The following is a 25,011-nucleotide window of genomic DNA, read 5'->3' on the forward strand; positions in this document are numbered from 1 at the left end:
GGAATACCAGACCACCTTACCTGTCTTCTGAGAAACCTGTATGTGGGTCAAGAAGCAAGAGTTAGAACCAGACATGGAATGACAGACTGGTTCCAAATTGGGAAAGAAGGACATCAAGGCTGTATACTGTTACCCTGCTTATTTAACTTCTATGTAGAGTACATCACGCAAAACGCCAGGCTGGTTGAATCACAAGCTGGAATCAACAACCTCAGATACGCATATGATACCATTCTAAAGGCAGAAAATGAAGAGGAACGAAAGAGCCTCTTGATGAGGGTGAAGGAGAGTGAAAAAGCTGGCTTGAAACTCAACATTAAAAAAACTAAGATCCTAGCCTGTCCCATGGCAAATAGATCGGAAAAAAGTGGAAACAATGATAGCTTTTATTTCCTTGGGCTCCAAAATCACTGTGGACAGTGACTGCAGGCTTGAAATTAAAAGATGCTTGCTCCTTGGAAGGAACATTATGATAAACCAAGCAAGGCAGTATATTAAAAAGCAAGATATCACTTTGCTGACATAGATCCATGTAGTCAAAGCCATGGTTTTTCCAGCAGTCATGTAGAGATGTGAGAGTTGAACTATAAAGAACACTGACAGCCAAAGAATTGATGCTTTCCAATTGTGCTGGAGAAGACTATTGAGAGTCCCTTGGACTGCAAGGAGATTAAACCAGTCAATTCTAAAGGAAATCAACCCTGAATATTCATTGGAAGGACTATTGCTGAAATTGAAGCTCCTTCAACTGAAACGCTTCAGTTGAAGCACCAATCAGCTTCAGCAATACTCCAACTCTGGATTATTCATTGGAAGGACAATTGCTGAAGTTGATGTGAAGAGCCAATTCATTGGAAAAGACCCTGATGCTGGGAAAGAGTGAAGGGCTGACAGAGGATAAGAGGGTTAGATAGCATTACCAACTCAATGCACATGAAACTCCAGGAGATAGTGAAGGACAGGGAAGCCTGATGTGCTGCAGTCCATGGTGTTGCAAAGAGTTGAACACAACTTAGCAACTTAACAACAAAATTTGCCTTATATATGGAGATGCTCCTATGCTAGGTGTGTACATAGTTACAACTGTTACACTATCTTCTTGGATTGATCCTTTGATTATTATGCAGTGTCCTTTTTGTCTCTGGTAACAGGTCTTTATTTTGTCTGATATGAATATTTACTTGAGGTTTCTTTTTATTTCAATTTACATGGTATACATTTTCAATCCCCTCACTTTCATTTTTTATGTCTCCCTAGATGTGAAGTGGGCCTCTTGTAGACAGCATATATATGGGTCTCATTTTTGCATCCATTCTATGGATGGATGTCTTCTGGTTGAAGCATTTAATCCATTTACAATGAAGCAATTATCAATAAATATTTTTATTGCCATTTTAATTGTTTCAGATTTGTTTTTATAAGTTTTTTTTCTTCCCTTCCTCTTTTGCTCTCTTCTCTTATGACCTAATGACTAACTTTAGTGTTGTGTTTGGATTCTTTTTTCTTCATTGTGCATATGTCTATTGTATATATTTGGTTTGTAGTTATGAGGTTTTGATATCACAGTCTATATATATTCAAGATTATTTTAAGTTTCTGGTCTTTTCATTTCAAATGCATTTCCTATATCCTGCATTTGTACTTTCTTCTCACAGTGGTTGGTTTTGATATATTTGTGTGTGGATGATTTCCTACCTTTGCTGTTTGTTTGCCTATACTGGTGAACTTTTCCACTCATAATATTCTTGTTTCTAGTTGTAGCTTTTCCTTTTCTGCTGAGAGACTTCCTTTCACATTTGTTGTAAAGCTGATTTGGTGCTTTTAAATTCTCTTAGCATTTGCTTGTTTGTAAAGTTTTTAATTTCTCTGTCAAATCTGAAAGAGAGACTTGCTGCATATTCTTGATTGTAGGCTTTTCCCTTTCATCACTTAAAATATTAATATAACATGGCTCTTCCTTCTGGCCTCAAGAGTTTCTGCTGAAAAATCACTTGATTACCTTATGGGGATTCCTTTGTATGTTGTTTGTTGCTTTTCCCTTGTTGCTTTTAATATTTTCCCTTTGTCTTTAAATTTTGTCAGTTTGAGTAATATGCATCTCGGCATGTTCCTCCTTGGGTTTACCCTGCCTGGGATTCTCTGAGTGCCTGATCTTGGGTGACTATTTCCTTTCCCATGTTAGGGACATTTACAGCTATTATCAATATCTTTTCAAATATTTCCTCAGGCCCTTTCTCTCTCTCTCTTCCCCTTCTGGGACCCCCTGTAATGCAACATTTAATATTGCCCCAGAGGTCTCTTAAACTGTTCTCATTTGTTTTCATTCTTTTTTCTTTATTCTAATCTGTGGCAGTTCAACAATTCTGTCTTCTAGCTCACTTACCTGTTCTTCTGTTTCACTTATTCTGCTAAGGATTCCTTAAAGGGTATTTTTCATTTCAGTTATTGCATTGTTCATCTCTGTTTGTTTATTCTTTACATCTCCTAGCTCTTTGTTAAACACTTCTTGTATCTTCTCAATCCATACCTCCATTCTTTTTCCAAGATTCTGGATCATCTTTACTATCATCATTCTGAATCACTTTTGGGGTAGATTGCTTATCTCTACTTCACTTCACAGTCAGGAAGATTTTAGGCAGCTTGTCTGATGATGGATGGGGGCTATATTCCTGTGTTACTGGTTGTTTGGCTTGAAGTGGCCTAGCAGTAGAGCCTACAGGATGTTGGGTGGTGCCAGGTCTTGGTGACAAAGTGGTGACCTCCAGGAGAGCTCAGGCCAATAAGCACTCCATGGTACCTCTACCACCAGTGTCTTTGTCCCCACAGTGAATCATAGCTGCCCCCTGCCTCCCCAGGAGACCCTCCAAGACAAGGAAGTAGTTCTGGCCCAGGCTTCTATGAAGTCACGGCTTTTCCCTGGGTCCCAGTGCACACAAGGCCTTGTGTGTGTCCTCCAAGAAAGGAGTTTTTATTTCTCCCAGTCCTGTGGGATTCCTGCCATCAAGTCTTATTGGCTTTCAAAGCCAAATGCTCTGGGAGATCCTTGTCCTGATGCCAGGATCCCAGGCTGTGAAGCCTGACATGGGGCTCAGAACTCTCACTCTCATGGGAGCACCTCTGCAATACAATTGTTTTCTGGTTGGTGGATTGCCCACCCAGTGCGTGTAAGCTTTGATTTTATCATGATTGCACCCCTCCTACTGTTTCATTGTGGCTTCTTCTTTGTCTTTGGATGTAGAATATCTTTTTTTGTAGGTGTCAGTCTGTTTGCCAGTGATTTTTCAGCAGTTAGTTGCGATTATGGTGTTATTGTGAGAGGAGCTATGCACAATTGTTCCTACTCCACCATCTTGTTTCCAGCCCTTCAGCACTATCTCCAGCTCAGTACTGTTTTTCAGCTATTACTCTGAATTACACATTAAGTATTAAATATTTTTGTGAATATTTTAAATTAACTTCAAATTTTATTTTAATTTGATAATCATTCTTTCTATTCCAGTAATGAATCTATTTCTATCAAATAACTGTGCCCATCATGTGATTCAAATGTACAGCTGTGCTGTCATTATTGATAATGAGAATTTATACATTAATCTCTGCTAAAGACACTGTCCCTGGAACTATGTTTTCATTTGTGGCTACACGTAAATAAGTAGTGAAAAATGTTAGTTGCTCAGTCATGTTCAACTCTTCATGACCCCATGTATTGTAGGGTCAGAGGAACCTGACCCCTTCCAGGTTACACAGTTCATGGAACTCTCCAGGCAAGAATAATGGAGTGGGTAGCCATTCTCTTCTCCAGGGAATTGTCCCTGACCCAGGGATCGAACCTGGGTCTCCTGCATTGCAGGCAGATTCTTTACCATCTGAGCCACCAGGGAAGCTCAGCAAAGCTCACTCGTAAACAAATATTCTTGTTTGTCTTATCTCTGAACTACTATAAAATGAATTAAAACCACTCTTGGTGATCCACAAAAAGACATTAATTAAATACCTTTTCTGAAAGATATAGTTTAACCCAAAAAAAGGAGGGAAAGTCACTGAGGTGAAGACAAGGAATGTCATCTTTAATAAAACAGGACAGCCCTAAATCCATGTCCCCAGGGGATGTCATTTTGGCACAAAGCTGGGTAAGGGGCCAAGGCTTAGCTTCAGTGCAATCCTAGAGGGTGCTCACCTCCAGGGTACTTTAGGTGTTTTTACAAAACCTTACCTTTCTCCCTTACTGTCAGGTTTAAACTCTGGATATTCACAACACCAGGTCAGGGTGCTGTGGAAGAATGTGAGAATACTCTAACAGACTGCTCTTTCCCCTCATCTTTCTGTGTGACTTGGTAAAGGCCCAGGACCCAGGCCCTATCTTGAGTAACATCCCACAGATTAGTCAGAGCATTCAGATCTAGGGCTCCAGGAAGAGGTTTAAAAGAATGTAGAGTTAGCTCAATTTGTGTCCAAGAGAAACATTATGCCTAGTTCTTGTTCTGTTGCTCAGTCGTGTCCAACTCTCTGCAGCCCTATTGACTGCAGGACATGAAGCTTCCATGTCCTTCACCATATCCCAGAGTTTTCTCATGTTCATTGAGTCAGTGATGTCAACCAACCATCTCATCCTCTGCCATGCCTTTCTCTTCCTGCCTTCAATCTTTCCCTGCATCAGGGTCTTTTCCAGTGAATCAGCTCCTCACATGAGGTAGTCAAAGTATTGCAGCCTCAGCTTCAGCATCAGTCCATCCAATGAATATTCAGGGTTGATTTCTGTTAGAATCAGATTGACTGGTTTGATCTCCTTGTAGTCCAAGGGACTCTCAAGCGTCTTCTCCAACACCACAGTTCAAACACATCAATTCTTTGGTGCTCAGACTTCTTTATGGTCCAACTCTCACATCAATACATGACTACTGGAAAAATCATAGCTTTGACTAGACAGATCTTTGTCAGCAAAGTAATGTCTCTACTCTTTAATAAACTGTCTAGGTTTGTCATAGCTTTTCTTCCAAGGAGCAAGTGTCTTTTAAGTCTGTGGCTGCAGTCACTGTCCTCTGTGATTTTGGAGCCCAAGAAAATAAAGTCTGTCACTGTTTCTATTGTTTCCCCATCTATTTGTCATGAAGTGATGGGACCAGATGCCATGATCTTAGTTTTTTGAATGTTGAATTATGTCTAGAGTCTTACATTAAAATTAATGTAGGGGAACAAGATGGTGGAGGAGTAGGTGGATGTGGAGTACATCTCTCTCCACTGATACATCAGGAGTATACTTTCAGACACAGAAGTTCATGTAGAACACCAGCTGAGACTGGACATGAGTACCTGACCAGCAGAAAAGAATACATAGAACCATGCAAAACTCGGTAGGATGAAGGAACTTAGGGGGAAAAACAGGAGTGTTCAGTAGAACTGGATCTGCCCTCAGTGGGTGGGGGAACTGAAGCTGGGGTTCAATCCTCACATCAGGGCAATTCTCTGAGTCAGAGGAGAAACATTTAAGGCTGAGAGTGAAACAGCTGATCTGTGGCAGCCCAAATGGAATGAGAATCAGACAATCCCTGTCGCAGCCATGCATATCCTGGACAGGGACCCAGGACCCTGGAAGGCGCAGTGGCTGGGAGTTGGAGTTTAGGGATTGTGGAGCAATCCCAGGGTGAGGGCTGCTGTTGACCATATAGAGGCAAATGGATGGGATGTGAGGGAGGAGACTGTGGTGGGAAATGCCTGTGGAGGAAAGCCAGGCAGCCATGGAAGCAAGGTGATACTGCTCAGTCACATGTAGTGGATAGAGCCATCACCAAAGCCTCTCTCTCCCCACATGCTAGCATCACTAGCTGAACAATAGAGAGACTGGTTCATCAAACGCCTGACACACAGAACTACAGATTAGGGCCCCACCCAGGGTGCCCCTTTAAGTGCATGATGCACCGATCTACAGAGTAGGACCCCAGCTGGGGGGCCCCTCTGTGTGCCTGATGCACCAAACACAGAAGGGAAGGACCCCAGGCAAGGGAGCCGTCTAAGTGTCTGAACATGCGGAGCTATGGGGAAAGATTGGCCAAAGAGGTCTTCTGATCACCAGCTAAAAGAGGGTCCAAAAAAGACTCTGACAGGGCCATAACTCCTGCATCAGAGGCAGTCCGTGTCCCTGCACACTTGGCACTGCCAGGGTCCCCACAAGCCAAGAAACTGCACCACCTTCACATTCAACATTCACTGGGGCAGAGCTGCCACAGCAAAAAAAAAAAAAAAGTCTTGCATCTATGTGCACAGGGTCACTTTAGTCGTGTCCAGACTCTTTGTGACCCTGTAGACTGTGGCCTGCCAGGCTTCCTTGTCAGGGAAAGGGGTTCTCCAGGCGAGAATACTGAAGCTATTGGCCAGGACTGGTTGCCATACCCTTCTAGAGCACTATATTTCCTGCTGCCCTAGCTGGCAACTCCCCTGAGTACTGGTGCTGTCAGAACTCCTGTGACCCAAGCAGCTGCACCACCTCCACACCTGACCCTCACAGGGGCAAACCCAAGTCCTCCAGGGCAGCCTCAGGAGCAAACCCCAGTGGATGACCCATGTGTAGAGGAAGAAATAAAACCACAATTGAAATCCAGGGGCAAGCTGGCTAAGGAAGAAGACCCAAAACCTTCCCACCAGCTGTACAAGTTGCAGATTAAATCCACATGATTGACTAGGAAGACTCTGTGCCTATGGAATATATAAAAGGTCACTGAGAGCTCCCACAAAAGAAAACGCACTAGTTCTGACAGCTATGGACATTGGAGGAGAGAATACACAGGAGTAGTACCAGATTAGAATCTGAGCTGCCCCCAGAGCTGGTCCAGAGATCAGAACAGCGTTGGAGGGCATCCTAGGGAGGTGAGGTGGATATGTGATTCCCAGCGAGGGAAAGGACTCTGACAGCAGTGACTCAAGAAAAACATTTATTATCCTTATGTTTGACTTGTTTTTATGTTTTGACTGTACCCAGTAAGGATCTCATTCAAAATTGATGGAGAAATAAAAAAGTTTTCAGACAAGCAAAAGTTAGGAGAATTCAGTACCACCAAACCAGCTTTACAAAAAATGTTAAAGGGACTTAATAGTCAAGAAATACAAGAGAAGAAAAAGATCTACAAAATCAACCCAAACAATTAAGAAAATGGCAATAGGAACATATATATCAGTAATTACTTTAAATGTAAATGGATTAAATGCTCCAACCAAAAGACACAGGCTGGCTTAATGGATACAAAAACAAGATGCATACATACACTGTGTACAAGAAAACCTCTTCAGACCCAAAGACACATATAGATTGAACATGAGAGGCTGGAAAAATATATTCCATGCAAATGGGAAACAAAAGAAAGTTGGAGTAGCAATCCTCATATCAGACAAAACAGACCTTAAAATAAAGAATATTACAACAGATAAGAAAGGACATTACATAATGATCAAGAGATCAATCCAAGGGGAAGACATAACAATTATAATAAATATACACCCAACATAGGAAAACCCAATACATAAGACAAACACTACAGACTAAATGGAGACAGTAACACAATAATAGTAGGAGACTTTAACACCCCACTCACACCAATGGACAGATCATCAAAACAGAAAATTAATAAGAAAACACAAGTCTTAAATGATATATTAGATGAAATAGATCTCATTGATATCTTCAGGACATTCCATCTAAATGCAGAAGAATACACCTTCTTAAGTGTGCAAGGAACATTCTCCAGGATAGACCACATCTTGGGTCATAAATCAAGCCTCATAAATTTAAGAAAATTGAGATCATATCAGTCATCTTCTCCAACCACAATGCTATGAGACTAGATACCAATTACAAGAAAACACTGTCAGAAACACAAACACATGGAGATTAAACAACATGTTTCTAAATAACCAACAGGTTACTGAAGAAATCAAAAGGGAAATAAAAGAATTTATAGAAAAGAATAACAATGAAAAAACAACAACTCAAAACCTATGAGATGCAGCAAAAACAGTTCTAAGAGGAAAGTTTATAGCAATACAATCTTACCTCAAGAAACAAGAAAAACATCAAACAGACAATCTAATTTACACCTAAAACAACTGGGAAAAGAAGAACAAAAAAAATTAGTAGGAGGAAATAAATCATAAGAATACAAGCAGAAATAAATGAAAAAGAAATGAGAGAAACAATAGTAAAGATGAATAAAACTAAAAGCTGATTCTTTGAGAAGATAAACAAAATTCACAAACCTTTAGCCAGATTCATCAAGAAAAAAAGGGAGAAGAATCAAATCAACAAAATTAGAAATGAAAAAGCAGAGGTTACAACAGACAATGCAGAAATACAAAGGATTGTAAGAGACTATTATGAAAATCTATATGGCAATAAATTGGATAACCTGAAAAAAAGGGACAGATTCTTGGAAAATCTTCCAAGACTGAACCAGGAAGAAATAGAAATTATGAACAACCCAATTATAAGCTCTGAAATTGAAACTTGGTCAAAAAAATCTCCCAAAAAACAAAAGTCCAGGACCAGATGTCTTCACAGGAGAATTCTATCAAACTTTTAGAGAAGAGCTAATGCCTATTCTAAAACTTTTTCCAAAAATTGAAGAGGAAGGAACACTTCCAAACTCATTCTATGAGACCATCATCACCCTGAGGCCAATACCAAAGACAACACAAAAAAAGAAAACTACAGGCCAATATCACAGATGAACATAAATGCAAAAATCCTCAACAAAATTTTACCAAACAGAACTCAGCAATACATCAAAAAGTTCAAACACCATAATCAAGTTGGGTTTATTCCAGGAATGCAAGGATTCTTCAATACACACAAATCAATCAATGTGGTACACCATATTAACAAATTGAAAGATAAAAACCATATGATATTCTCAATAGATGCAGAAAAAGCCTTTGACAAATTTCAGCACCCATTTATGATTAAAACTCTTCAAAATATGGGCATAGAAGGAACCTACCTCAACATAGTAAAGACCATATATGATAGGCCTACAGCAAACATTATTCTCAATGGTGAAAAACTGAAAGCATTCCCCCTAAGATCAGGAACAAGACAAGGATGTCCACTTTCACCACTATTATTCAACAGAGTTCTGGAAGTTCTAGCTACAGCAATCAGAGAAGAAAAAGAAATAAAAGGAATCCAGATCAGAAAAGAAGAAGTAAAGGTATCACTGTCTGCAGATGACATGATACTGTACATAGAAAACCCAAAAGGTAGTATCAGAAAATTACTAGAGCTAATCAGTGAATTTAGCAAAGTTGCAGGATATAAAATCAATACACAGAAATCACTTGCATTTCTATATACTAACAATGAAAAATCAGAAAGAGAAATTAAGGAATCAATCCCATTCACCATTGCAACAAAAAGAATTAAATATCTAGGAATAAACTTACCTAAGGAAACAAAATAACTCTATAGACAAAATTATAAGACACTGATGAAAGAAATCAAAGATGACATAAACAGATGGAGAGATAGTCCATGTTCCTGGGTAGGAAGAATAGGAAGAATCAATATTGTGAAAAAGATTATACTACCAAAAGCAATCTACAGATTCAATGCAATCCCTATCAAATTACCAATGGCATTTTTCACAGAACGAGAACAAAAAATTTCACAATTCATATGGAAACACAAAAGACCCTGAATAGCCAAATCAGTCTAGAGAAAGAAGAATGGAGCTGGAGGAATCAACCTTCCTGGCTTCAGATTATACTACAAAGCTGCAGTCAACAGAAATATAGACCAATGGAACAAGACAGAAAGCCCAGAAATAAACCCATGCACCTATGGGTACCTTATTTTTGACAAAAGAGGCAAGAATATACAATGGAGCAAAGACAGCCTCTTCAATAAATGGTGCTGGGAAAACTGGACAGCTACATGTAAAAGAATGAAATGAGAACACTTCCTAACACCATACACAAAGATTAACTCAAAATGGACCTAAATGCAAGACCAGAAACTATAAAACTCTTAGAGGAAAACAGAGACAGAACACCTGATGACATAAATCAAAGCAAGATCCTCTATGACCCACCTCCCAGAGTAACGGAAATAAAACAAAAGTACACAAGCGGGACCTGATTAAACTTAAAAACTTTTGCACAGCAAAGGAAACTATAAGCAAGGTAAAAAGACAACCCTCAGAATGGGAGAAAATAATAGCAAATGAAACAACTGACAAAGGATTAATTTCCAAAATATACAAGAAGTTCATACAACTCAATACCAGAAAAACGACCAACCAAATCAAAAAGTTAGAAAAAGACCTAAATAGACATTTCTCCAAGGAAGACATACAGACGGCTAACAAACACATTGAAAAAATTGAACACAAAAAAAGACACAATGAACAAAGATCCCATTGTTCATTGCAGCACAACAATAGCTAGAACAACCTAGATGTCCATCGACAGATGAATGGATAAAGAAGTTGTGGTACACAATGGAATATTACTCTGCCATAAAAAGGAATGCATTTGAGTAAGTTCTAATGGGGTGGATGAACCTAGAGCCTATTATACAGAGTGAAGTCAGAAAGAGAAAGATAAATATCATATTCTAATGCATATATACGGAATCTAGAAAAACGGTACTGAAGAATTTATTTGCAGGGCAGCAATGGAGAAACAGAGAATAGACTAGTGGATATGCGGAGAGGGGAGGAGAGGGTGAGATGTATGGAAAGAGCAGCATAGAAACTTACACTACCATACATAAAATGGATAGCCAATGGGAATTTGCTGTATGGCTCAGGAAACTCACACAGGGGCTCTGTATCAACCTAGAGGGGTGGGATGGGGAGGGAGCTGGGAGGGAGGCTCAGAAGGGAGGGGATACATGTATAACTATGGCTGATTCATGTTGAGTTTTGACAAAAAAACAACAAAATTCTGTAAAGCAATTATCCTTGAATAAATAAGTAAATAAATACTAATGTGATGCCAGCCAGGGGCAGCTAAGCTGTTGCAGCATTCATGAATATATTGCCATAAAAAGAAGAGACTAATAACAGAAACAGAAAGCCAAGTTCTAAAATTAGTCTAATAAATTACAGTAACCATACTTTCACTGGAACTACTTCTGTATCTATTCTACTATAAATTATCTTTTCTATTAAGAATTTTAAAGTTTTGGCCTTTATATTTATGCCTATAATCCACATTTCAGTTAATCTTTTGATAAAGTAGAAGGTGTGGACCAAAATTCATTTCTTCGGCATACGCATGTTCATTCATTCCAGGACTATTTGTGAAAAAATTATCCTTTCTCCACTTAATTGGCTTTGCACCTTTGTCAAAAGTCATGTATGTGAGGGTTTACATCTGAAATTTGTATCTGATTTTTATATCCTTTGTTCTATTTACCTTCCACCTATCTTGATGCCAACTGCACTGTTTTTGTTATTTGTGGCTTCATAATAACTTGTGAAATTAGGTAGTACTAGCCCTCCCAATTTGTTCTGCACTTTAAGATTTGTTTTTGACCATTCTGGATACTTTGAATTTCCATATAAATTTTAAAATCAGTTTGTCAATTTCTATAAAAAGAAAAATTTGCTGTTTTTTTTTTTTATAGGAATTGCATGACTCTATAGATTAATCAAGGGAGAACTAATACTTTAGTGATTTTGAGTTTTCTGATCCATGACCAAAATATATCTCCCCGTCTATTTTTATCTTCTTTAATCATTCTCTGCAATATTTTGTTGTTTTCTTGCATATGTTTGGTCAGATTTAACCTATTTTACATATTGATGCTATTGTAAATGGCATTTTTACTCCAGTTTCTAATTGTTTGTTGTTAGAATACAGAAAACTGTTAATTTTTCTATATTGATCCTGTATTGTACACTTATTAATTTTAGTTATGATTGTCAGAAGTTTTTGTTTTGCTTTTTTCTTTTGTAGATTCCTTCAGATTTTATACATGAAAAATCATGTAATATGCAAACAGACTTAATTCTTCCTTGCCAATATGGATGCCTTGTATTTCTTTCTTGACTTATTGTCAAGAGCCTCCAGTAAAATGCATTTACGTGGTAAGAACAGACATCCTTGTCTTGTTTCTGATCTAAGCAGGAAAATATTCCGTTTTTCTCTTTTAACTATGATGCTGGCCATAATATTTTCATAGATGCTCTTTATCAAGCTGGTGAAGCTTGCTTCTTTCCCTACTTTATTGAGTGATTTGATCAGTAATGGATGTTGAATTTGCCAAATATTTTTCTATAGCTATTGAGATAATCAAATGGATTTTCTCACTTAGTTTGCTAGTAAACTGCATTGGTTGATGTTTTCAAATACAGCACCAATCTTCCATTTCTAGGATAAATTCCACTTGATTATGATGTGTTATTCATTTTATAAGTTGTTAAATTGGATTAGTTAATTTTTAAATTTATTATTTGTGCTCATAAAAAGTATTTGTCAACCATTTTCTTATCCTGGTTTTACCTGCTTTAGACATTTAGAGTAAGTTGAGAAGTATTCTCTCCTCTTCAATTTGTTATAAAATTTTGTGTAGAATTGGTATTGTAGTATTATTGCTTCCTTAAACGTTTGGTAGAATTCATGAAAACTCGAAAACTATCTTAGCCTGAGTTTTTTGTTTGCTTTGCTTTGTTCTTTCTGGGAAGGTTTTTAATTACAAATTCAATTTCTTTCATAGATATAGGGCTACTCAGGTTATCTAGTTCCTCTTGAGTGAGGTTTGGTAGAGTATGTCTTTCAAGGGAATTGTCCATTTAATCTAAATTGTGAAAGTTATTGACATACAGTTGTTCACAATACTCCCTAACAATGTCTTTAATGTCTGTGTGCTCTGCAGTGATGTAGTTCTCTTATTCCTGATACTGATAATTTATGTCATCTCTCTTATTTTCTTCATCAGTTTGGCCAGAAGTTTGTCAGAATCATTTATCCTATCAAAGAACTGGCTTTTTCTTTCACTGATTTTCTCTACTGTTTTCCTGTTCTCCATGCTGGTCTGTGTCTCTTCAGCTTACTTTCAGTTTAATTTGCTCTTCCTTATCTAGTTTCTTCAGACTGAAGCTGAGGTCACTAATTTGAGACACTTCTTCTTTTCTAATTGGTATTTAATGGTATATATTCCCTTCTAAAAACTGTTTTAGAGCAGGGACCAGAAAACTACACTTGCAGGCTAAAATACAGACATGCACATTCATTTATGTGTTGTTTGGGGCTGCCTTCCTGCAACAGTGGCAGAGTTGAGAGATTACAACAGGGACCATAAGGCCCACGTGCCTATAATAGTAATTATATGGCTTTTTAAGAAGTTTGCCGACTCCTGCTTGAGAGGCACCCTAAAAATTTTGTTTTCATAATTTAATTCAAAATATTTTGCAATTTCACTTTCTTCTTTGATTCTTGGAATATTTTACATAGGTTTTTCAATTTTATGCTGTTAAAAATAGCTGTTTTATATAGATCTTTTAAATATCTACTTTTAAAATAACCATTTCTTATTATTTCCAAAATGAAATAGCCAATCAAAGTATAGGTCTTGAAAAAGTAAATAACCTATTATGCCCTTTTATAAATCAAAGTATCATCAATTTATAACATTATTTAAGTTTCATGTGTATAACAATTATGACATGGCTTAGTGTAGTTTCTTCAAATTTCTTGTGCTCTGAATTCATTGGACTTCCTGAGTCTCTGAGATTTTATCTTTCATAAAATTTGAATTTTTATACCATATTTTCTTCAAATGTCTTTCTGTGTTCCCCTCTCCTTCAGAGATAAGAATTATAGATATATTAGGCCACTTGGAGTTTCCCTTTAGCTCATGAATGTCTTCATTACTTTTCACTCTTTTATTTTGGACCTATGTCCTTAAGTTCACTAATTTTTTCTTATGAAATTCTTAATTTTCTGTTTTAATCCTAACAAGAGATTTTTATCTCATACATTACAGTTTTCATTTTTAGAAGTTTGATTTGGGCCTTTTAAAAAAATATCTTTCATGTTTCTTTTTAACTTAATGAACATCTGGAATACAATAAAATAATAATAATAATAACAGTTTTAATGCACTTGTCTGTTAATTATAACACCTGTGTCTATTCTGGGTTGATTCCAAATGGTTCATACTCTCCTCATGATAGATCAAATATTCTTGCTTCTTTGCATGCCTGGTAATCTTTGATTGGATCTCAGACATTGTGATTTTTACCTTGTGTGTTGTTGGATATTTTTGCATTCCTATAAATATTCTTGATATTTGTTTTTTGATATAATTAAACTACTTAAAAACAATTTGATTATTTGAGGTCTTTAAGATTTATTAGGTGGAATCAGGGCCAATACCTCGTGAATTAAGAGGTTTACAGTCTTCTTGGCAGCAACAGACATTATTCTTGGCCCTCAGTGTATCAAGCACTCTTCCCTCTAATCTTTTTGGGTTACTCTTCCCCTGGACACAGGCAGTTTTCCTCTGCAAGTACTCTGAGGTTCTCTCTGTGTCCAACTCTCCCCTCTCTGGTTCTCTCTCTTGTTCTCTCCAGAGTCAGTTCTACCTCCCCAACTCTAGGAATACGGAAGGCTCCACATGGGTTCTCTCTCCCTGAACTGAATCCTGGAAAATCTCTCAAGGTAGTGAGCTGGGGCAACCATAAGTTCATTTCATTTGTTTCCCAATTCTCAGGGATCACTGCCCTTTTTTACCTGATATCTAGTACCTTGATTACCACTGTCTGGTTTTGGTTTGTTTCTGGTTTTGTTTTTTGGATTTTGGTTTATTTTCTTTTTGGATGTCTCAAGTAAGAGGGTTAAATATCGTCCCTGTTACTCCATCTTGGTCAGAGCAGCTTTTTTTTTTTTTCCAATGTATATCCACATACAAACATTCGTGGAGACTACACGCACCAAAATAAGCAGCTTCCCTCTTAGCTCAGCTGGTAAAGAATATGCCTGCAGTGCAGGAGATCCGAGTTCAATCTCTGAGTCAGGAAGATCCTCTGGAGAAAGAAGTAGCAACCCACTCCGGTATTCTTGCCTAGAGAATTGCAGGGACAAAGGAGCCTGCCAGGCTACAGTCCATGGGTTTGCAAGAGTCAGATACGACTTAGTGACTAAACCATCACCAAGCAACTAACCAAAATATTGAGAGGATTTATTTCTGGGTGGTGGGATTATGACAATTTTTTATTTCTGATATGTGTATGTGTGATTTACATTCTCTAAAATAAATGTATTACCATAAAATAAAAATAATAAAACATTATTTTCCTGTGAAAATAGCTCTCTCTCATGTGTATGCAACATATCGTGGGTGACAGATGCCTCCAAAACAAATTCCAGGGATTATAGGGTTCACACACTTTCTGGTGTACTCATGTGACATGACCAGGAGGGGCCTGCCGCTCAGCTCATGCAGCAAGACTGGTGAAGCGTCACAGTTGGCTTTCAGAGCAACCAGGGAGCATTAAAATTTAGCCAAAGTGTCTAAGTTGTGCCCTGAATCTCTAGAACACAGTAGGCCCACAAAATGCCCTTCAACACCTTAGAGCCATGAACTCTCAAAGACTTAAATATTTTTATGAAAGACATCAAATATACACAAACATGCTACCATACTTCAGAGACACACAGGCATAAATGTATCACCTATAATAAGTGACACCAATTTGAAAGCATTTTTACTGATACTTCAGAGAAGAGATACTGAGAAAATCCTAATGATCAGAGAATGACAAATGAAAATTAATTGTATAATTTAACTTTAAGATATGTAAAATACCATTTGCACTCTCTTTAATACTTTGCTTTTATTTTTGTTTACAAGAAATTATATATTAATATTTATAAGAGCTTACCAAAAATCCTGAAAGACCTTCATTTTCTCATCTTTATCTTAAAGAACTTAAGTTCTTATTCACCCACCTCAGTTGAAAAATGAGAGGGAGCAGATCATTTTATTCTTAATATTGTTGGAAGAAACCTCATTTTTCATTAATATGTTATAGCATACTATGACTAAATAGAAAATGTAATCATTTTCTTAAAATTTTACCAGAATGAGAATGAAGTCAATTCAGACCACTACATTAGAGGATCAGTCACCTAACCTCCCACTCTCAAGATGACCAAGAACACTGCATAAGAAGAAGTGATATCTGTGTTGGTAAAATGTTACTAAATGTGCAAGTAAGCTGGGGTCTATATTTATTGAAAACAATCTGATTATAGTGATACATACCATCTTCCTCAACTCCTGGTTGGAAACAATCATGACATTTGGTGGGTCCCCAATGGCAGTGGCAGCTCCCCCAATGTTTGTGAAGATCACTTCTGCAATCAGGACTTGTCTTGGATCAAGGTTGAGCACCTCACACAATCTGTCATAAATGAAGGAAAATGAAAATAGTCCCAGTATTCATATTGTGAGAGGCACATGTGCAACCTAGATATTTTCAAAGCACTTGCAGGTACAAGAAGCATGCACACACACACATCCACGGGAAAGGCAAATGCTGAGGGGTAAACAATGGCAACAGTGCTCCAGAGCTCCAGGATAAAGCTGACTCTCAGCACCAGACTTCTCTGAAGGTTAACACACAGCCCATCTGAACCATCCACGTGAAAATACATTCCTGCCTCACCCCCACAGGGCTGGAGGAAGCACTCGGTGTACAGGCTCCCTTGCAGGCCCGGAAGTGGCACAGAGGAACATGTCTTTGCCACCAGGCCCCTCTGAGTCAAGGTGGGGCTGGAGCAGAAAGCACTGCCGCCCACGGCTCACACCACACCTGCCAACCTAGCTCCTTACCCACCTTACCTTTTCAAGTACTGAGGCACCATGCTGAATCCTAACAAGGAGCACACACTCTACTGCAGTGGCTTTCCACCTTAGCTAAACACTAGATTTGTCTGGGGATCTTGACAGTCTTGCTACCTAGCTCATGACAGAACAACCCCCAGAGATGGGCCTAAGCAGCAGCATTTACAGCTCCCCAACTGGTCCACTGAGCACACAGCTGAGAAAGGCTACTCTAAAGAAAGTTCGGGGGAGACCTCATGGTGTCTCCTCCACCCCCCATTACATTGCCCACTTTCTTACAGAAGCGAGGCCTCAGTCTGGATGTTGGCTGCAACGGGAGTCCCTGCTGCACTCCAGGACCTTTTTTGGTGGGGGTGCCCTTGTGGCATGAGGGATCTTGTTTCCTTACCAGGGGGTGATTCCATGCCCCCTGCAAGGGAAGCTCAGAGTCTTAACCACCAGACCACCAGGGAAGGCCTCAAGGGTCCTCCTACTATCTCCCAGCTCAGAGTACAGCCAGCAGCTCTTCTGAGCAGGACTGGCCTACAGAGCTGTGCAGAGGGTGAGAAGGGAGTTCAAAAAAGAGGGTCAGACTCCAATCAGCAGCAGCAGCAGCTCTCAACTAAGGAAGCTCCAGGCTCTGCTTTTAGCAAGAAAAGGATCAGTGTGTACTAGTCAACAATGCCAGATTGGGGTGTCTAACCACCCACACACAGACGGTGTGCTGTGCTGTGCTTAGTCGCTCGGTCATGTCCGACTCTTTGCCCATGGACTGTAGCCCACCAGGCTCCTCTGTCCAAGGGCAAGAATACTGGAATGAGTATCACCTCCAGGGGATCTTCTCAATCCAGCTCTCCTGCATTGCAGGAGGATTCCTTACCATCTAAACTAGCAGGGAAGCCCAACTCTAAAGACTAATGTTACTCAATCCAGACAGAGGCAGAAGAAATGTGATTAAGCTTAGCAAGTCATAAGGAATATAATAGTATAATGTAAACAGTGAATCTGAGCACACCAATACTTTAGTCATGAAAGATGTAATTTGTATACTAATAAATGGAATTGCTATTCCCACATAATAGCAATTATAGGGTGAGCACTCACCTAGAGCCAGACATCCTGGAGTGTGAAGTTAATTGGGCCTTAGGAAGCATTATTACAAACAAAGCTAGAGGAAGTGATAGAATACCAGCTGAGCTAGTTCAAATCCTAAAAGATGATGCTGTTAAAGTGCTGCACTCAATAAGCTAGCAAATTTGGAAAACTCAGCAGTGGCCAAAGGACTAGAAAAAGTCAGTTTTCATTCCAATCCCAAAGAAAGGCAATGCCAAAGAATGTTCAAACTACCACACAATTGCACTCAACTCACACACTAGTAAAGTAATGCTCAAATTTTTCCAAGCTAGGCTTCAATAATACATGAACCAAGAACTTCCAGATGTTCAAGCTGGATTCAGCAAAAAAGCAAAGGAACCAGAGATCAAATTGTCAACATCTGCTGGATCATAGAAAAAGCAAGAGAGTTCCAGAAAAACATCTACTTCTGCTTAATGACTACGCCAAAGCCTTTGACTGTGCGGATCAGAACAAACTATGGAAAATTCTTCAAGAGATAGGAATACCAGACCACCTTACCTATCTCCTGAGAAATCTGTATGCAGGTCAAGAAGCAATAGTTAGAACTGGACATGGAACAACAGACTGGTTCCAAATTGGGAAAGGAGTATGACAAGACTGTATTGTCACTCTGCTTATTTAATTTATATGCAGAGTACATCATGTGAAATGCGGGGTTGGATAAAGCACAAGCCAGAATCAAGATTTTCAAGAGAAATATCAATAACCTCAGATATGCAGATGACACCACCCTTATGGCAGAAAGCGAAGAGGAACTAAAGAGCCTCTTGATTAAAGTGAAAGAGGAGAGTGAAAAAGTTGGCTTAAAGTTCAACATTAAGAAAACTAAGATCATGGCATTCAGTCCCATTACATCATGGCAAATAGATGGGGAAACAAGGGAAACAGTGACAGACTTTATTTTCTTGGCCTCCAAAATCACTGCAGATGGTGACTGCAGTCATGAAATTAAATGATGCTTGCTCCTTGGAAGAAAAGCTATGACAAACCTAGACAGTTTATTAAAAGGTAGAGACATTACTTTGCCAACAAAGGTCCGTCTAGTCAAAGCTATGGTTTTTCCAGTAGTCATGTATGGATGGACCATAAAGAAAGCTGAGCACCAAAGAATTGATGCTTTTGAACTGTGATGTTGGAGAAGACTCTTGAGAGTCCCTTAGACTGCAAGGAGATCAAAATGATCAATTCTTAAGGAAATCAGCCCTGAATATTCATTGGAAGGACTGATGCTAAAGTTGAAGCTCCAATACTTTGGCCACCTGATGCAAAGAACTGACTCATTGGAAAACACCCTGATGCTGGTGAGAGGGTAACAGGCAGGAAGGCTAGGGGGGTCTCCAAAAGGAGGAAATAGGCTGCAAGTGTCAAATGTTTCTTATCTCTCTGTTAAGCGGCAGGAGGAAACAAACTATGAGTGTCTGATTTTCTTCCCCTTCTCTAGACAAAATTAAAAGGAGGCTTCTCTTAAAATTCTATGTTGCCATGACAACACCTGGCTCCACCTGAACTTAACTTTTCTCAAACCTTGAGCTAACCAATGCGTTTTTCTTATGGAAATGTTTTTCTTAAACTATGTTAATGAACTGTGTATTTACCCTAGACTCTCTCTTCAAGTCTTAAGCAAGTTCTGCTTAAGACTCAGAACCTATAAGGGCTCAAGAAACCTGTATGTTTTACTCATACATTGTTCTCCTAATCTATGTTAATGAAACCATATATTTACGTGGAAACCTGCCTTTCTTCAAGATTCATGTGGATCCTTTTAATGGCCTGGGATGATTCACCTGGTGCCAATGTTATCTCAAAATGCATATTGTGGTTGAGGGGCTTGGTGCCACTTTGAGTTTTGAATCATCTCCTTTCTCTAATTAACAACTCATTGATAGGTATAGACTAGCAGGCGGGCACTCTTTCTACCCCCTTCTGGTGTTTATTTCAAAAGCTTTCTCTATCTCTTTTATACTTTAATAAAACTTTATTAAATACACAAAAGTTCTGAGTGATCAAGCCTCGTTACTGACCCTGGATTGAATTCTTCTTCTCCAGAGGCCATGAATCCCGGTGTCTTTCATGGCTCAGCAACAACCTTTCAGTGGGAAAGATTCAAGGTGGGAGGAGAAGGGGATGACAGAGGATGAGATGGTTGGATGGTATCACCGACTCAATGGACATGAGTTTGAGCAAACTCAGGGAGTTGGTGATGGACAGGAAAGCCTGGCATGCTACAGTCCATGGGGTAGCAAAGAATCAGACACGACTGTGCAACTGAACTGAACTGATTCTCACATAAAATTACAAAGCCATTTCCTAGCAGAGTGAGGATGTACACAAATCCCAGCAAGGCTGAGACAACCCTCAGCTGTGCAAGCTGTCCAGGGATGCTGAGAATCAGGGTGCCATCATCAGCATGTGTGGAGACTTGCTGGAATCTGGCACATTGTGAGATGGTTTCAAACCACTGTCAGCAGCAGAGCTGCCCTGGTTGGAGGGAAGTGGGTGTGAACTGCCTCTTGCCCGCTGAGGTGTCCAGGGGCAGGGCTGGTATTAGCATATGCTTTATCCACCATTTACCCTCAGAAGAATTATACCTCTGGGTATTAGGAGGCGCTGCACCCCCTGTGCAGCAAAGCTAAATCTAGCATCTTGCCCCTCAAATCCATGCTTGCACATGGGCCATGACAATGCAGCCAGGCTTGCAGAAGCCTGGGCAATGGATTAACTCATGACACTGCAGGCCAATCCACAGGATGCTGCTAACTCTCTGTTCCTCTCTACCCTTCCTTCTCCTCTCCCTACTCCACATTCTAACACTCCTCCTCTGAGGGTCACTACTCTTCCAAACACCAAAGGCATCACCCAGAATTAGTCCTGAGCTCTGGAAGTAGCCCCTTGTTTGTGACACCGAACTTGCCTTGTCTCATGCCTCATATGCAGGAGAATCTCTTATCTGGTAGAATCCTCAGAACACTAGCTTGTTTTAAATCCTTTGATGAAACAACCCAGATCAGTGCAGCTGAAGTGAGTTGTCTAAATGTCCTCACTACCTAGCTTCCCAGAAGCCACCAGGCGTACCTGTGACCCTTCTAGAACCAGCCAGCACCAGCACAGGTTGAGTCTAAGCAGGGGAAGACCATGATATGCTAAGAACCATCCTTAAAATAAAGGACATAAAGTCTAGATAAAAGTGTAGGTCCAGGACCTTGGAAGAGGCTGCACAATCGCAGGCTGAAGCCCAAGCCCCAGGAGGCCCCAGGCAACCAGCCCCACAAATGAAATGGGTGGAATTAAAAGGAGCAAAATGGAATCAAACTGAATTTCTCTTCCCCAAAGTTACCTTGCAAGGCCTTGCCAGGCCAGGTCACGCAACCCTCCAGTAATCCCACAGGATCCTGCCAGAGCAAGACAGCCCCAAGACAGTAGCCTGCTCTCTGGCTGAGAACCCCATAGAGCCCGTTGAGGAGAACTCCTAGCCCCTGATGCTCCGTCCCACAGGACAGAAGTGTTTGAGTGTGCTGATTCCTGTAGGCATTTCTGCAACCACCGCTACTGCCATCACAGCAGTGCAGTCAGAGCCACAGTCCCAGCAGACGTGCAGGTCAGACCCAGTCATGTGGGAGGAGGGCAAGGTCAGACCCAGTCATGTGGGAGGAGGGCAAGGTCAGACCCAGTCATGTGGGAGGAGGGCAAGGTCAGACCCAATCAAGTGGGAGGAGGGCAAGGTCAGACCCAGTCATGTGGGAGGAGGGCAAGGTCAGACCCAGTCATGTGGGAGGAGGGCAAGGTCAGACCCAGTCAAGTGGGAGGAGGGCAAGGTCAGACCCAGTCATGTGGGAGGAGGGCAAGGTCAGACCCAGTCATGTGGGAGGAGGGCAAGGTCAGACCCAGTCATGTGGGAGGAGGGCAAGGTCAGACCCAGTCATGTGGGAGGAGGGCAAGGTCAGACCCAGTCATGTGGGAGGAGGGCAAGGTCAGACCCAGTCATGTGGGAGGAGGGCAAGGTCAGACCCAGTCATGTGGGAGGAGGGCAAGGTCAGACCCAGTCATGTGGGAGGAGGGCAAGGTCAGACTCAGTCACGTGGGAGGAGGGCAAGGTCAGACCCAATCAAGTGGGAGGAGGGCAAGGTCAGACCCAGTCATGTGGGAGGAGGGCAAGGTCAGACCCAATCAAGTGGGAGGAGGGCAAGGTCAGACCCAGTCATGTGGGAGGAGGGCAAGGTCAGACCCAGTCATGTGGGAGGAGGGCAAGGTCAGACCCAATCAAGTGGGAGGAGGGCAAGGTCAGACCCAGTCATGTGGGAGGAGGGCAAGGTCAGACCCAGTCATGTGGGAGGAGGGCAAGGTCAGACCCAGTCATGTGGGAGGAGGGCAAGGTCAGACCCAGTCATGTGGGAGGAGGGCAGCCAGCACACACTGCCATCAGCTGGCCTGATGTCCACCCAGGGCCACTTTGCATACCTTATGGTCACGGGAGTGAAGAGGAGCACTGTTGTGACATTGTCCAGGAAGGCAGAAAGGACAGCAGCAATGAGACACAGCATGAAGATCATGGTCCACACTCTTCCTCGGGACAATTGGTATGCCTGGTATGCAATAAAGAACAAGCTAGGATCAATGGTGTCAGAAAACAGATGCAACTTTTCATTAGGGACTCCAAGAACTAAGGGTCTAAATAAACACTACATGGATGATTAAAACTTAGACCTACAAACTCCTAAACCTGCTGAGATGAGGCGGTAATGGCTGGATCTGAACTTCTAAATCCATGCAGGCCTACACTCCTGCCCTCCAATTCTCATTTCAGTACCTGAGATGGTCTATCTCTCATAAGGTGACAACCTGTCATGTCTGTATCCTTTTACACACTCCTTTTGGTTGGACAGCTGGGGCTGTGACTCTGGGATTCACCTGACCCTAGAGTCTGCTGATATTTGGGGATCTAGGGGTTGCTTTTAGTACCAAGGTGTTGGAAGGAAGAGACCAGATAGCTACCTGGGAGATGCAAGACAGTGCACAAAATTGGCAAAAATCACATGGTTCTATCATTCAAAGTATGGAAAGGCCTTGTTAAATAACTAATTTTTTAAAAGAACTTTTCAGTTTCAACTAAAAAAAAAAAATTCAAGCCCAGCCCTAGTCTGCCTTAGTCTTTTCCTCCCAACTCTGATGATAGGATCAACACAAATTCTACCAGTCAGAAAATGGTGAGGGATTCCCCAGGGTCCCAGTTATAAAAATGAATGCTTATAGGTTCAATGTCGTAAAGTAATCATTGAAATTATTTCACCTAAAAGCAGAGTAATCAGAAGCTGATAACTTAAAATATTTAGATACTTTAAAGTACAAATAGTTTTGGTGCATAGCTCTCAACCTGCCGATTTGAACATAATCACACAAATATTCAACTTGAATACTAGTCTCCTTGATCCTCTTCTTTGGTTATTTGTTGAGAATCTGAAAGTGATACTCAAAGACACCTAACTTGGCACAGCAATTATACCCAGGTTTGCAGCAGTGATTTTGAAAAGAAGGACAGAATTTTAAAATATTTGCTTTAAAACAGTTTTATTCACTAAATATGTAATGGTAGGAAAAAAGTATCAATTGATACATAACTATTAAATGCCACATCATACCTACCTTTACAGCACAATAATCAAAAAATCCAGTTTCTGAAAATATGGCTACTAAGATCATCTATAGGGAAAAGAGAAAAAGGAGACAGAATGTTTCAGAGCACCATCCTGAAATGACGTCAGTGACCACTTGCACACCTGAGCTCTGGCCTCTCTGTGACAGCTACCACCTCCTCAAACTTCTCACTCTTTTGCTAAGTGTGGTCCCTTACTAACTCTCTGAATCAAGCCCCTTACTAGAGGGTTTGCACCTTTAAATTTGTCCAAGAATATGTGCCCAAAGTACATTATCATTCCATCTGAACTTCACAGTAAACATCTGCGTTATAATTACTCTCTGACTTATAGACCAGGAAACTGTCAGGCAGAGAGGGAAAGTGACTTGCTCACAGTCACAAAGCTAGAAACAGGGCAGGAAATAGGATAGAATGTGGCCTTTTGCACCTAAGTGTTCACACAAGCAACAATTAAATGTTTTAAGACTTTTAAACTCACTTAAATTACATTTATTTATTTTTTTAAACTGGCTTAAATTTTATAAGAGTAGTTACATTGAAATGAAGACTGCTGGGAGAAATATTAACAACCTCAGAAATGCAGATGATACCACTCTAAAGGCAGAAAGTGAAGAGAAACTAAAGCGCTTCTTGATGAGAGTGTAAGAGGAGAATGAAAAAACTGGCTTAAATACAACATCCAAAAAACTAAGATCATGGCATCCAGTCCCATCACTTCATGGCAAATAGATAGGGAAAAACTGGAAATAGTGGCAGATTTTATTTTCTTGGGCTTCAAAATCACAGAGGACAGTGACTTCAGCTACAAAATTAAAAGATACTTGCTCCTTGGAAGAAACGCTATGACCAACCTAGACAGCATATTAAAAAGCACAGACATTACTTTACCAACAAAGGTCCATATAGTCAAAGCTATAGTTTTTCCAGTAGTCATGTACAGATGTGAGAACTGGACCATATAGAAGACTGAGTGCTGAAGAATTGTTGCTTTCTAACTGTAGTGCTGGAGAAGACTCTTCAGAATCCCTTGGACTGCAAGATCAAACCAGTCAATCCTAATGGAAATCAACACTGAATATTCATTGGAAGGACTTATGCTGAAGCTGAAACTCCAATACTTTGGCCACCTGATGCGAGGAAGTGACTCATTGGAAAAGACCCTGATGCTGGGAAAGGCTGAGGGAATGAGGAGAATGGGGCAACAGCAGATGAGATGGCTGGATGGCATCACTGACTCACTGGACATGAATTTGAGCAAACTCCAGGACTTGGTAATGGACAGGGAAGCCTGGCATGCTGCTGTCCATGGAGTTGCAAACAGTCAAACAGAGCCTTGAGCAAAACAATTTATTTAATTCTCTGTACTTTGGTTTTCTCACCTTACTTCTGTATGTCTTAGTCCCTT

At 40.3% G+C, this 25,011-nt stretch overlaps 1 protein-coding gene across 1 annotated transcript in view; it reads right to left on the reverse strand.

Moving 5' to 3' along the window:
• The window catches only part of OCA2 (OCA2 melanosomal transmembrane protein), a 245,469-nt gene that overhangs the window by 118,615 nt on the left and 101,843 nt on the right, over positions 1–25,011 (reverse strand). Inside the window, exons 12-14 of the mRNA XM_061135017.1 lie at positions 23,594–23,650; positions 22,412–22,536; positions 16,259–16,397 (exon numbers count right to left, since the gene is read on the reverse strand). Of these exons, the coding sequence (XP_060991000.1) occupies positions 16,259–16,397; positions 22,412–22,536; positions 23,594–23,650 (321 nt within the window). The remainder of the gene's footprint in view (positions 1–16,258; positions 16,398–22,411; positions 22,537–23,593; positions 23,651–25,011) is intronic.

Source organism: Dama dama, chromosome 33 (genome assembly GCF_033118175.1).
Source record: "Dama dama isolate Ldn47 chromosome 33, ASM3311817v1, whole genome shotgun sequence".
Classification (NCBI taxonomy): Eukaryota; Metazoa; Chordata; class Mammalia; order Artiodactyla; family Cervidae; genus Dama; species Dama dama.